The sequence below is a fragment of the Cololabis saira genome, chromosome 21 (assembly GCF_033807715.1).
Source record: "Cololabis saira isolate AMF1-May2022 chromosome 21, fColSai1.1, whole genome shotgun sequence".
NCBI classification, from domain to species: domain Eukaryota; kingdom Metazoa; phylum Chordata; class Actinopteri; order Beloniformes; family Belonidae; genus Cololabis; species Cololabis saira.
The window spans coordinates 14,441,495-14,456,802 of record NC_084607.1 but is presented as its reverse complement, the minus strand read 5'-3'; the positions used below and the strand labels follow the sequence as shown (position 1 = coordinate 14,456,802).

The 15,308-nt window shown below is 41.2% G+C and overlaps 1 protein-coding gene across 1 annotated transcript; it reads left to right on the top strand.

Annotated features, from left to right (window-relative positions):
* Positions 1 to 15,261, top strand: zc3h7a (zinc finger CCCH-type containing 7A). The gene is made up of 23 exons (XM_061711672.1): positions 1 to 130; positions 2,684 to 2,789; positions 5,756 to 5,795; positions 5,982 to 6,185; positions 6,923 to 7,081; positions 7,803 to 7,883; positions 8,204 to 8,257; positions 8,344 to 8,383; positions 8,472 to 8,803; positions 8,898 to 9,150; positions 9,255 to 9,283; positions 9,378 to 9,522; positions 10,578 to 10,736; positions 11,066 to 11,271; positions 12,664 to 12,764; positions 12,905 to 13,086; positions 13,178 to 13,251; positions 13,426 to 13,559; positions 13,649 to 13,754; positions 13,845 to 13,953; positions 14,057 to 14,190; positions 14,281 to 14,444; positions 14,553 to 15,261. The coding sequence occupies exons 2-23, from the start codon at positions 2,722 to 2,724 to the stop codon at positions 14,740 to 14,742; spliced, it is 2,964 nt and encodes a 987-aa protein (XP_061567656.1). The 5' UTR covers positions 1 to 130; positions 2,684 to 2,721; the 3' UTR covers positions 14,743 to 15,261.
* The last annotated feature ends 47 nt before the right edge of the window (positions 15,262 to 15,308 follow it).

The following is a 15,308-nucleotide window of genomic DNA, read 5'->3' as shown; positions in this document are numbered from 1 at the left end:
CCGAAGAAGAAGAAGCAGCGGGCGGCCTTCACAGACAGTAGCAGCTAACTTCTTCAGGCTAAAACGAAAAATCCCTCCATCTCCCTTTACCTGCCGACCCGAGGCTTGTCCGGAATAAAGACTCATTCATGTAAGTGTCTACAGCCGTCGCTGTTCAGTAATTAGTGTCACACCCTCGGTGTCAGCCAGGCTGCTGAACGTCTGAATCTCGCTATTGTTTGCGTGGAGGAACAAGTTTAACTTGGACATGCCTTCGCTTTGTTACATCCAGTCTACTTCCTAGAAACTTAAACTGGCGGGTTGGTGGGGTTCGGGGTCAGGAAACCATCCCCCTTTCATCACCTAGAATGAGTTCATTTATTGTATTGTTGGGGGGAGACGTCGCTGACATTTGTGGCGGTCGGTGGTGATGATAGTCGAGGGTTAGGGGGACACACGTGTGGGAAACGTCATGCGTCCATTATCGGACAGACTGAAGTAGAAGTCTGGCTGCCAGCCTTCCCTTCAAACACGGAATCATCCCGTATTATAAACTAAAGTACACGTCCAGTATTGAGCTGAAAAGGGACACACTTTGTCCAGTATTACTGTGAGAGTCAAAAAATAATTATAAAATGCCAATGGAAAATGGCATTGAGCTGTTGAGTTCATAAGTTATTTTTTCTGTTTTACTACAACTGTAGCCTACAGTCATGGCCTTTGAGGCACAAATATGTTTTCAAGTTTTCTACAGACTTTCTGTTTTCAGTTTTGTTATTGCACTATTACAGAATGGATGTTCTGCTTTCTTTCTGTTGTTTTATATTCATTTATACAATGTTAAGTTAAGCAGGACAGGTTTCTGTTTAGGAAAGATACTTATTTTATTCAGTTAATTTTGTTATTTTGTATTAAAGTGAATTGCTGGATGATAATCTGTTTTCCATGTGTTCATGGCATTCAAAAAAAGCCTCTAATTCAATTCAGGTTCGAGTCAAATAGTTAAAAAAATCGTTTCACTCACAAAAAAGGGGCTAAAAAAGCTTAATTCTGCTGATGAGGTTTCCCTTATTTATTGTCCAGGGAGTTGGCAACCCTGAGTAGAAGGGGGATTTTTCTCCATAACTCCACAGGCTTTGCTTTTGACATGGTCATTTAACAACGACACCATCTAAACATGAAACCCCGAGCAGAATAAATGTAACTTTTGTAGGGCTTTCCGGATGGGCGGGATCGTTTTCACGGTCCCCATTTGAAAAAAACATGCAAAGTAAAAGTGAGCGAAAGTATCGGATTAACGTCTGTGAACATGTGTAGCAAGTTCATTCACCGACTCCTCAAAGCAAAAACACGTACGTGCAGTTCTCTCCAATATAAGTCAATTTGATTATAGTGTGTTGACATTTCTAAGTTTGCAAATCTGAAACCTCGAGAAGATACAAGACATCTTTATAGTTGTGTCCGATAATGGATCTCGAGACCTTAGATGCTTACTTGGAACAATAACTTTGCCGTCCGTATCGTCAGAGATATATTTCACAAAAATATTTTTATAAACGTCGAAGCCGGTGTTTTTTGTTTGTTTTGTTGTTGCCAACTTCTTTATTGTCGGAACATATAAAATATAATTCGCCTTAATTTCCGGAACCGTGTCGTCATTCTTAAACGCGGAAGAGAAGGAAATCACTGGCTTGATGCATTTAAGGACTTCCAGTAAATATAGGAACTCTGCACTCTGCTTTAATGAAGAGTCATCTAAACAGCTGGGAGTGCCTTCTGTTCTGATGTTGATAAATGAATGTGAAGAAGTATATTGATGGTTTCTATTTTGATTGATTATGGATCTGGTTAAATACAAAACAGTGCAAATAATGTTCAAAGCAAGGAATAATCTACTACCAAAAAATATCAGAGGAATGTTCACAGAGAGAGAAAGGGGCTATAATCTAAGGGGAGAACTACATTTTAGAAAACATAATGAAAAGCATGTGCATATCGAACTGTGGAGTGACACTGTGGAACAGTTTGGAGCAGGAAATGAAACAAAGTACTAACTTAAACCTGTTTTAAAAAAAAAAGATACAAAAAAATATTTATGAAAAGGTATATGGAAGAGGAAATGATTAATGAGTGTGATAAACAAATAAAATAGGGACAAATGGTATATTATACTTGCTTAAAATATGTTTAGATATTTATGTGGATATTTATGTAGTATATATTATATGTTGAGAGGGATAGTTATAAATATGTAATATATGTTATATATTTATGTATGTGGTGTGTGTGTGTGTGTGTGTGTGTGTGTGTGTGTGTGTGTGTGTACATATAATTTTTTTAGGGATATTTATGTGGTTTATATAGTGTATATTTATATAGATCTATATAATTGTATTTTCTATATATTGATATAATACTTATGTAATTATGTTTTCTATATACGTATATGGATAATTATGTAGTAATAGGCATGTTTATGTAGTATTTGTATGGATATTGTGTAGATATAATAATAGCAATAATGTAAATTCATAGTTATAAAGGGGTAGGAACTAGGAAAAAGTGTATACTTCTTCCTACTCCTTTTTCGAATCTATGTGCATATGAAGATGTTACTGTTTATTTTTATTTTTTATATACATGTTCGAAATAAAATTAATTCATTGAGCTCAAAAAGTCAACATGATGGTGTATGTGATTTCAGGTTTTGTCTTAGGAGAGGATATTAATTAACACGCAAACATGTCTGGAGCGTGTCGGGACAGAAGGAGTCGCTGGCAGGAGATTCAGAAAGGCCTACAGTTCATTCAGTAAGTAGTTTTGGCCACTCTTATGTGTATGGAACCTGATGGTCAAATGGATACATTGGCAGCTACTTTTGGTAATGAAAAAACAAAACAGTTCTGTTTGTTCTCGGTGAACACTTGATAGGAAATGAAATGCATTTTGCAGACTGATTGTAAAAGCCTGCTTTCTAAATCACAATGTTTACTCTGCAGCCTGTCTTCTTTCTTCCTACCAGCTTCCTCTCCTAATTACAAATACCTACTAAAGTAAATCATCCTACATATGTGTGACTCATACTCACAATAACATCAGAATGATGTAAGGTAGTGTCACTAACTAATGAAACAATGCGAAAATACATCCAGTATATTATGTCAAAAACAAAAAAAGTATGAAGAGAAAGGATCATCAGACATGCACTACAAAATCTTGAGTGAAATTACTATAATGGGGTGAAAAAACAATCTTTGTGGCATAGCACAGTTGGTGAAAACAAGCTCAGCAGTCTTTTCCAAGACCAAAACAAAGGTTCATTATAGGTCTAGTTTTCTTGCTGTCTAAAAGTTGCTGCACTGTTTTTATGCATATGTGCACTTTCCGTGATCAGAATTTAACAGCTTATCCTGTAATTGTTTCAATTAGATTTACATTTGAAATAAGTGAGTACAAAAGCACTGATTGAACTGGTCCTTATATCAGATTTATTGATCATCTGTTCATTCAGACCTCTGCTCGGTACATGCCATATAACGTTGTCGTGTCTGTGGAGTGTAGAGTTCAAAGGGCAAAATGAAATCCGAATTATGGCTTCTTCCTGGAGAATATAATTATAATAAGTCGATGACAAACAGAAGTGACATTTTCAAATTGTTCTGGTGCTGGTGGCGTTAAATTTGTTGCTAAAAATGGGTGCAGTCTGCAGCTCTGGTTGGGAGTCTTTGGCTGTTGAAAATCATATTTCTAGGCCCTATGAATGAATGAATGCAAATACATGTTCCAAAATTGACAGAGAGAGGGGGGGCGGGCGGAGACAGACACAGACATACTCGATGTACCAAATGATTACTTTTCTTCAGATCAGCTGTGAGCCTGTGATCATCACTTGCTCCACTCCAGTTGTTTCTGATGCCGGATGTCTGTGGTTTGTTTGCATACCTAAGACTGACTCACGGTTTATCCACATGCTTTTGTTGAGCCGTGCCACACGGGGGAAGGTTGGAATTCCTCTGCATTTAAAACAAAAGTGAAACTTTGAGTATAGTGTGTAACATTTCCAAAGATCCACCACTTATGTTAATTACAGCTAGATTTAAGTAAATACATTGACGGGATTTACTATTGATCCCTAGTGCGGAGCTCCAGGCTGTTACCAGGTAGTGATGTTGTTGTTTCTTTTAAGTCAGTGTAATTACATTTTATAACTAAGCACACCAGATTGACTTTATAAAGATCATAGTTCAAAATGATACGGATAAAATGAAGAATGAAAGGATGATCTCGGTTTGACAATATTAAAGACAGAAAACCTCATTTATGCATTTGTGGAACAAATTTAATTGTGGGAAATAATGTAGATGGAGTAAAGCTAACTCAAATGACATTGTGTGAAGTTCATTAAAAGCAAGACTTGTAGCCAACGGTCCACATCAAGCTTAATGCTTTAGTATTCATGCCATGTTCACAACGTTACTGATTTAAAAAAACAAATAATAATGACAGTCTGGCCTTGAGAAATACCAAAACCACTGCTTATCTTATCTGCTCTGCCTCACCCCCTCTGCATCTGCAGTCAAAACGTGGCTGTCGCATGTATACTGGTGTCTCTGAGACATATGATGAAATAAAACCGTTAGGTGGGTTGGTAAAACTCCAAGAAAAAAAGAGTCTTTGAGTTTCTACAGTCAGACGTTGGTACTTTTTATAAAGGTAGAATTATAAAGTGGCAATGCACATCTGTCTTGGAGCAGAGGTGGGTCTATGTTTTAAATTTAGGTGAAATGTTCTCTTTTTAAGGGTACCTTTTCAGTTTCATGTTAATTCTGTGTAGAACACAGCAGTCTTTTAAATAAAAGTGCTTCTTATGTCATTTTTGCAGCACCGAGATAAAACTTTACCATTTAACCCCTTTCATTAAAACAATTGGATTCTTATTGTAAAATCTGAAATAGTGGGATATGAATTGTTGTCCAAATCCCCCAAAATTAGGCTGTACATATTTATATTAAAAAAAACCCATGCCAATGTGTCTATATTTATATATTAGCTCAGTGTGCATGAGAGGAAGTGCAACCTCAGACATCAGCTGGACCAGAAACCAAAACACAGAAAACCTTTCCATTGCCCTTTTTTTTTGTTTTATTTTTGATTCCACAGATTAACCTTTTGTGTAACTGATCATCTGAACTGTTTAGTGTTGCATCAGACTATTGATTGTGGGTAATATAACATTTGGCCAGGATTGTAGTTCTTGTCAAATTTGTCCTGCTTTTGACAAGTATTTTGTTTTAAATACACACCTGTCTTCATTATTTCTTTACTTGAATAGGAGTAAGAGAAGTTGTACACATTTCATTTTTATTGTTCATTGTTGAAAAGGTCTTTTAAGAGCTTGTTGTTGACAGACTGTCGGCCCTGACAACCTCTCAAGGCAAGGACATAATCGCACACACACCCTCTTCCTGCGTCTCAAATTCAGATCATTGCTTTTAAAATCTCTTGCTGTTTAACTTCAGTACATAACACATGACGTGTTTGCTCACATTTAAACCCCATTAGTTCAGCGAATATCACAAAGAAACAGAACTTGAAGCTGTTGTTGACATTTTTAAGAAATTGACAGACCGAGTTAGTTACAGGCCAGCTTTTTAATTATAGGTTATGAACTTGGGGTGTTTCTGAACTCCAGCTCAGGCTGCCATCTGTCACTCACCGTGTTTGATCTGTATGACACCTTACATGTTTATAACCCTACTTTCTTTCCTGTTTGCAGATCAACCCTTCCATTTCCTGGAAGTCAAGACCATTATGAGGTAAGTTTTGTACATTTGAATTGTGGGCGCATCGCCTTACAACTCCAGTCAAGCCCACGGTTGGTTAAACTAATTAAAGGGTCTGAAGTGGAGGTTTTAATGAAAGGTTTCTCAGTCACACATGAAGGTGAGCTAAACTTTGCACGTTTTTAATTCCGACTCATTTTGTTCTCTTTAATTTTCCAGGTGTTCATTAAAGAGCTTGTTTGGAATCTGTTTGGTGAAGGAAATGACGTGTTTAAAGAAGGGGAATGGACGAAATCCATCGAGATGTTTACGGAAGCGCTGAGTATAGCAGACTACGCCGACTCAGAGGATATTTGTGTTCCAACGAGTTTATTGGAAAAGCTTTATGCAAACCGAGCTGCAGCTTACCTTAATATTATTCCGGTAAGCATTTGATAATCAGTCACTCCCTTTTCTTTCTTTTTTTTTTAATCTCTTTGATTTTACCGTTCACAAAAAAAAATACAGTTCAAGTGCTTCCGTCCCCGGGGAACATTTTATGCAGATGTCATTCACGCTTTGTGCCTTTCCAGTTAGACGGTTTTGTCAAGCCTGGGGACAAATAAGTCTCGTAACAAGCAAACTACCCCCAGTGCATCGTAAGAGATAATTTTGTTAGGTTGGCTGTGACGCTGCGCAGCCTTAGCTTTCCACTCCTACACAGGATGACCCGGGGGGGTCACAAAAGGTGTTGATCAGGGTTATCTGGGTTTACTTTTGCACTCTTACTCAATATTGGGTCTGAAATCTCGAGTCTGCACCTAAAATATGAACCCAGAGACGTCGACGTCACAAATGCCAGAAACCCAGGGAAACGGCCGGTTTAACTCAATCAGCAAAATCCATTTAAAGCAAAAGGTTATTGATCATAATGTCATGGACCGGTTCTCTAGTATAACAGTCCGGATGAAAATGACCACTTAGTTGTTTTTAAACCTCAGTCCTTTCTCAGGACAAAAAAAAAATGCTTTCAGAGGAAAATGCTCTTCTTTTCATCCTTTTCTGCAAACAGTCACATGACCAGGCCGTGAGTCCGTTCAGCAACATAAGAGAGCGTTTCATTATTCCTCCAGCACTAAGAAACTTTTCTAACTGCCGCATGTTTTTGTATTTATTCTTAGGGACTGTATGATCAAGCACTAGAAGACTGTGAAAAGGCTCTCCGGCTAAACGAGGGGAACTACAGAGCGTTATACAGGAAAGCAAAAGCCTTGAAAGAGCTGGGGAGACATCAAGAGGCCTATGAGGCTGTTGCCAAATGCTCCCTTGCAGTGCCTCAGGTAAGAAAGACTAATATCTGCCAGCTCATTTAATATTGCTAAGAATCCAGCCACGCTTTCTCTGAAAGGTGGCAAAAGTAGCCTCGTTGTACCTGACAGTTCACTGTTAAATTGTTAAAACTGGATGCAAAGGAGTTGGTGTGTACATGTGGAGCATGTGCTGCTCTCAAACCTGATGTAACATTTGATACTTCCTCTTCTTAAGGAGACATTAGACTTATTACAGCCACAGGTATGTTATTAGACGGTAAGAAGGACCAAAACGGCGTGAACCAAAGCAGCTTGGAGTGAGAATGTTGTGTATTTACAGCAAAGTGGCAGTAAATGTTAGAGCAGGGGACAACAAAGCCACATTGAACTTAATTATTTTCAGCTTCTGACGAGACTCGGACATGTGGATCGGTTCCCTACAGATGAACGGAGGTCATTTTAACTTTAGTGGACAGAGTACATCTCAAGGACTGTTTGTACTCACATGTGAAAGTGCTCCACGTCCATTTTTGTTGTAAGTTTAAAAAAACAGGTGATTTATGTAATCCCAGATTTTAATTTGAAGCGATTGCATCCGGCGTAAGAAAGTGACAAAGATCAAAGGCTGTTAAGGATTAAACCAAAATGTGACAAAATGTCACAAAATGTGACTTTAAAAAAAGATTGTCAACTTCCTTTAAATAATTTGCAGATTTACTCTCTCCTATGCTTTTTCTTTTTCTCCCACCAGGACTCCAATGTCACACAGCTGACTCAGGACCTTGCCAAAATTTTGGGATTGAAAATCCGTAAAGCTTATGTAAGAAATAAGGTATGTGTGTTTGTGCGCTTGTGTGCGTGTGTGTGGCACATTGAAACAAATGAGAGCCCGGTAAATTCCCTGGAGCTCTGCAGACGTTTCACTGTTTACCTCTCCTGAAAACTAGTTGGACCCGTTGTTGTAACAAAACAACACGTTGAAATTTGCCCGTTCTGATTCATCACTTTCCACAACGGAAATCATTTCTGCTTAAAATGTCTCGTTCTCTGTAAAGCACTTTGAATCCCCTTCTTGTTGAATCGCGCTGTACAAATAAACTTGCCGTGCCTTAGAAACGGACAAATCAAAATATAATGTTTTCTTTCTACCAGCCTGCCTTGAATGTGATGCGAGGATCAGGGTATCAAGATGCACCATGTGACAAAGTAAGCACGTTCACCCATGTGAGGTAACATCGCTAATACCTGCTGTTCCTAGATGTTGTGGATCAATTCTACTTCTTTGTTTCCAGTTTTCTCATGGGTCTTCTTCAGTTGAAGATATAGAAAATGGTAAGTTTTAATGTTAATGAGCTATTATGTGCCACTCAGATAGAAGCTGAGTATAAGTTTCTCCTGTTTTTATTGTTTGTTGTTTTAGAAGTGCCTACGTTGACCCAGGATAGCAGTGTTTTGGCTCCAGTTCCATCTCCATCGGTGGTTCACACAACCCTGAACGACGCGGTGGTGGATGAACTTCCTCCCAGTAATAGCATCTTATCTGTGACCCCGTCCGAGCCGCCGGGCTTCGAGTCCGGCCCCCTGTCTGTGTCTGCGCCCACATCGGTCCCCCTCCCCGTGCACACGTTTGTAAACGGGTGCCGAACCAGCAAGCCTCTCTCCATCCTGGAAACCAGTCAAGATTTTGATGCGGACATCATCGGGGACGACCTGGATGATCTCCTGGACCAAGCCGGCCCCGAATCTGTCATGGTGAGTGGTCTGGTGTGATCCCCGAGGGCCTGCTGGTGAATGTGAGGCGTTGGCTGCAGAGCGGAAGCGTAACCTGTCCTCCTCCTTCCATCAGGATATTCCCACGGTGAAGGGGCCTCTTCCTCTGCCAACCAGTATTGCCTCAGGCAGTTCCATGTCAAGTCCATTCCTGATGCCATCTCACATGAACCCGTTTCTACAGAGTGGTTCGCAGCAGTGCACCGTCAACCTGCCGCCTCTCTATCACAAGTCGGGGTCAAGTACTTATTTTGGTATGGACACTTTTGACACGCTGCCCCAAACGCTCAACACCTTGGATAATCTCAGCATATCGGATTATAAATCAGGTACGTTACGTCCCACGGATGGCCGTTTGATTCACATAAACATTTATCTGGAGTGAATACTTATTTCTGTCCCTTTTTTTATTTTTTCATCGCCAAAATGTCAGATTATCCACAAGGTCCCTTCATTCCAAAGGTAATTAGTAGTTTACTATATTTTTCTATCAATGGCTTTGACTTTGTTTCAACCTCTTATTGGGTTGTGTGTTTTTTTTTTTTTTTAAACGCAGATCAACAATAACGATGCCCCGATGGGGATGGCGGTGGGCATGCCTGATCTAAAGGGCCTCCCTGCCGCCGTAGATTTAGCCAAGAATCCCTTAGCTGAAACGCATGAATTCAAGCAGGCGTGCTCGGTGTGCTACGTCAAAACTGGTGAGTATCAATGCAATAATAGTTTGAGCCTGGTGGTTCTTTATTGAAGGGGGGGGATCTGGGGGGGCGTTTATGTGGTTCCCTTGTTGATGTCACTTCCTGGTCAAAAATATTGATTATAAGAGCTTACTGAGTACTTTGGTACTGGTTTTTGTGATTCGTCGGCTAGTGAGCGGTTATTTCTGTCCTGGTCTCTCGCCATAACGCTGCTGTGAAAGCACGGCTGTTTATTAGTGTGGTTGTTCTGGGTTCAACTTAAATTTTTGGAGGGCGGACAGACAACCAATCAGAGCTGAAGCATGTGGTGGTAGGCTGCTTGGTTGCTTTGAATAATGACTCGCACATTCGTGAATAAGTCATCAAGTCACCCCCCACCTGCCGGTTCCTTTGAGATTAGTCTGGTACGTTCTGTACCGGTGGACATGGCTGTGACTGGGTGGGGTAACAGACCCTTCACTCTTTGAAGTGAATGGCTGTAGCTGGCCAGGCTTAATAAGCGGCTCACGTGAAACCCAGCACTGACACACAAACCACACAGGATATGAGAAAGAAGCCCGCTGACGTTACTGCACCCACTCCACCCACCTGGTTCCCTTGTTGTTGGCATTCAAGTGAGCGAGCTCTGCCGTCCCCCACATTTCTTGTAGTGCATTACAATAACACATTAATGCGACGCATCAATAGTAAAAGTTCAGCATCAAACTTTTTTGTTCTTTTTCTTCCCCCCTCGGCTAGTCACTGCAGCCGGGGGCATCTTTGTCAGGGGGCTCTAAAGCTTTAACATTTCTGGTTGGCTGAGTCGTTCAGATCTGCAGGGCGCTCTGACATTTCCAGCTGAGGTCAAGTGTCTCGGTCTACCCCCTCAAATGCTATAGGATAAACAACGTACTTCAAAAGGAAACTAATATGACCAAAATATGACACAAACATTTCACCAAAACCTCAGAAACTGTCAATTCTAGGAAGGGTTGGGGTGTCTCTCTTTTAAGATGAGGAAAAGCTGTTTGGCGGAGAAAAAAAAAAACAATAAATATTTGTTTTGTTCATGTCCGCAGGGCCCGGAGTGTTGGATTACACACTTCACACTGAAGAACATAAATGCAAAAAGGACGTATTACTCGGCAGAATCAAACACTCGCCTGACAAAATGTGGAAGCTCATTCGACCCAGACCAACAAAAACCCAATATGTCGGACCTTATTACATTTGCAAAGGTAAACCACGAGCACTAAGGGGCTAGTCTTTGGTTAGATGTTGCTTTGCTTCTTCTGATGCATTGTTTCTAAATTAATCTTTAAATCACAGTGCTTCTTTCATTTTCTTGAATTATTACCAATGGAGGGAAACATCTGCTCCTTTTTCTAATTTTATTTCCAGCATGACGAATTGCATTTCTATCCTTATTTAAAATTGCCATTCTGCCTCAGACAAGCTGTTACAGCATGTTTTGGAACTGTCACTTTGTGCCTGGCTCTGCTCTGCTCTGCTCTCCGAGTTCCCGTCTGAGCGAAGTGAACGCTGACATGTGACCGTACCGTTTCAGAGGTGGCTGTTGGAAAAGAGTGCCTGTACCCTGGCCACTGCACATTTGCATACTGCCAGGAGGAGATTGATGTTTGGACGCTGGAGCGGAAAGGGTTCATCTCCCGAGAGCTGCTCTTCGATCCTTTTGGGCCAAACTCCAACGTCAGGTTGACGGTTCCCAAGATTTTACAGGAGCACCGAGGGATATTCATGTTTCTCTGTGGGGTGAGTGTCGAGGTTCTCCTGTGAAAACCGCCGTGGCATCGGTGTCAAGTTTGTCCAACTTAACTGCACAAGCATCCGCGTGGGAGATGGGGCCCTGAAGTGGGCGGTGGTGTGATGATCTGGTGCCATGAGCAACCTTCATGAGTCACGTGACCTGCTTTTTCAGAGGAATACCACAGATTGCATCATTAAATAAATGAACGCTCCACTTGAAAGAAGCAACAGTATGATGGGTTCCGACTTTGTACAACCTACTGGACACGCAGCGCATCTCTGAGCTGTCGAGAACGGTGGAGAGGGGACAAAAATGAAAAGAATCATTGTGAATTCTTGTCAGCAGACGCTGGGAGTTTGAATGAGACCACTGTTTACATTTGCTGCATAAATTAATCGCTTAAACGCTGTCCAATGTCCGTGTCGGCATTCCCCTTAAATCTCAGTACTATGCTTCAGCTTCCTGTTTAAAACCCCGTGCAAGAGCATTTGGTTAACAAAATTATTTGCATACTCATGTTCTTTGTGTGTAAAAATACTTGATTTATCATGTTATTATTAAGGATATTTGAAAGTATTCATATAGCAACACCTTGTGGTATCTTTTTCTACTGTATCCGAGCAGTAAGATGGTTTTTCTCTCTTCATTTGAACAGATTTTAACTTTAACACTGCTTCTACAAGCTTCTGTAGTTCACAAACAGTCTTTATCCTTAGTCATTTGCTTTAACAGCAGGGAAGCTAAAACTCTTGTTTTATTTTTAGGCCTCTGGTCATACAAACAACCATCTGGAATCATCTCTGACACTTTGAGTCAAGAGCTTCATTTTGTTCTTGGGACTAAATTTCTCAGTTAATTTTGAACAAGTAGGATTTAAAACATCTAAATTAGTCTGGTTCTTCTGGATTCAGCTTTTGGTTTCAGGGGGAGAATTACCAGAACAAGCAGAAGAAACTGCCTCTAGGTGCCACATGATGGACAGACGCATTAAGACACAACGTGTAACCAGAGCCGCGGGTGCACAGAGGTGCTGGAACGCCGGTGAATAATTGATGTTGGTTTTGCAGTAAACAAAAAAAGAGAACTAGTTTTGTTCAACCTGTCAGAATGACACATGATTTCTTAAAAACATACGTGAAGATGGTGTGCTGCATTTCTAACCATTAAAACTTCAGCTGAAGGAGTCTCTGGCAACCAAAACATCACATTTTACGACAGAGAAGAAAGCAGAAAAACACTGCTTAAACAAATGCTAGTACACTTAAAATATGGTCTTAGTGTTTAGGCGTGTTCTGTTGAATTATCTGGCTAATCCACCGGCGTTCTTTGAATAACGCCCTCTTAGGTGTTTTCTTATTTTCTGTTGGATTTACTTAGATGTCGTGTTTATTCTGCAGATTTGCTTCGACCACAAACCCAGAATAATCAGCAAAACCAACAAAGACGACCCATCCCGCTGTTCTCATCCGGTCACAAAGCACGACTTTGAGGACCATAAGTAAGTCGGCCAGCATTTTATAACTCGTAACATTAAAAACACAAATACACCTCACTAAAGTCTGCCGGGACACCCTGGAGATGGCTGAGGACTTGTGGGAGGAACAGAGCCCGACTTTTAAGGCTGTGAATGTGTTTTAGGTGCCTGGTCCACATTTTGAAGGAGAACACAGTCCGCTATTCCAAAATCCGACCTTTGACTCCCCACTGTCAGCTGGATCTGTGTCGTCACGAAGTCCGATACGGCTGCGTGAGGGAGGACGATTGTTTCTATGCCCACAGCCTCATCGAGCTCAAGGTCTGGATGATGCAGCACGAGCTTGGTAAGCCCGCTCTTCGTGTTCCATCTTGCGCATAATCCCATTCATTCAGAGTACAAAATTCAAGTGTTATGTTTCTTTATTTAATTTGCAGGTATAACTCATGAAAGTATTGTCCAAGAGGCAAAGAAATTTTGGAATGCAACAGCTTCGTTGCAAGGAGCTCAGGTAAAACCAACCTTTATTTACATAACTGATGTCTCATCAGTCTCGAGTTACCTTTAGCTTTAACACCTATGTCCCACGTATCTCATCATTATTGGAGTATTTGATTATACACTTGCTTGGTTGTGTCGTTTTAATCTTGGAATTGAGAATTTTACCCTGAAATCTCCTCCACAGCTTTCCACTACACAGCGGAGGTTCGGTCCTCCAAATCTGAAGATGTTGTTTGTTTGTGGCCAGTGCTGGAGAAATGGCCAGCTAAGTGAAGCTGACAAAAACAAGAAGTATTGTTCTGCCAAGGCGAGACATGTGTGAGTATTTCACACACTTTGTGAACATGGGGGGAGAGACACGTTTTGGAGGCACGGCCACTCATATCACTCGTATCTTTCTGTGTCAGGTGGGCAAAAGACAGACGGGTTGTGCTTGTAAGTTCCCATGAAAGGAAAAAGTGGACAGCAGTTAGATCACTTCCAACCAAAAAACCCATCCCATCTCAATTTGAGGTACATGCCCAACATTTCAACATCCAGCTCGCAAATGCAAATATTCCCCTGGAGCTTCTGTGGTGACATGTTTTCTTTGGTCTGTTTCAGATTTGCATGCATGTGACTGCTGGCAAGAAGTGTCAGTACATTGGGAATTGCACATTTGCTCACAGTGTAGAAGAAAGAGATCTTTGGACCTACATGAAGGAAAACAACAGTGAGTTTTGTCGAGCAGACCGGTGCCCTTGCTTGCTAGAATTTCATCGGGAGAATTTAATTAGCATGTGATGCAGCGCACTCTGTTCTCCGGCCTTGTTTAGTTCCCGATATGGAGCAGCTTTATGAGCAGTGGTTGCAGTCTCAGAAGCCGGGCTGGGGCGAGGAGACTTCCAGTAACTCCATCAGAGAGAACGGCAAACAGATCCACATGCCGACAGACTATGCTGAGGAAGTGGTGAGTGGAGGAGCGGCTGCACGTCGACCTGGAAACATCCCCGGGCTCCAGTTCGGCGGCCTCAGTGTTCACACGTTTCTCTTTTCGCAGGCTGGGAATCATTGTTGGCTCTGTGGTAAAAACTGCAACAGCGAGAAGCAGTGGCAGCAGCATATCACTTCAGAAAAACACAAAGACAGAGTTTTCAACTCGGAGGATGATCAGAACTGCTGGCAGTATAGATTTCCCACTGGCACTTTCAAAGTTTGCGAGAGGTAAGACGATCGGATGCGGGGAACGCTGCGTCCCTGGTTACCAGTCGCATACCGGTGGGGTTTAATGCTTGTTTTTTTTTTCCTCTTTTGCTCTTTTAATCCCAACAGGTTCCTCAAAGGCACATGCACGGAGGACGACTTGTGTAAACTGGCACACGGGGAACACGAGCTCACAGAGTGGATGGAGCGCAGGGAATTTCTTTTGATGAAACTTGCCAAAGCCAGAAAAGACCATCTTATAGCACCAAATGACAATGACTTTGGAAAATACAGTTTTCTCCTTAAAGACATTAAATAAAGATGTGCTGACAATATCCATGCTCACTTGCAACTGATGCAGTATTTAAACAGTCTTGAGGTCAGCGAGGGCCTCTGCCGATCACAGGAAGTAGCCTGATCACAGCATGATTTTTAAAAGGGGGGCGCTCAGGACGGCCCCCCTTATTGGTGGCTGGTTTTCTCTGATCAGATCTACATGAGTGTTATGGGCAAATATTCAGTGGGCGACACTTGAAGCTTTGCTGTGCTTCATGCAGAAGAACACCCGAAAACGAAAAATAGCATGTGTAAACCCCGATCAGAGACGAGTTGTGAAAACTAGACTCGAATTTAAAGAGAAAACAATTCTTTTCACAAGCAGTTTGTATATGTTAATGACCTTTTCCGTTTTAAGTATGAATTGCTTAAATTGAGAATTCAGTTGACATTATTTTGTCTTAATCAGTCAATATAGGTCATTTTCACTTTCCATTTATCTAATAGTGCTACCAGTGTAATGGGCACCCTACCAAATAAAGCTTTTTTTAATCTATTGAAACTGCTGTTTATCAATCTCATTTACATGCATTGATTCAAAGGTGGTGG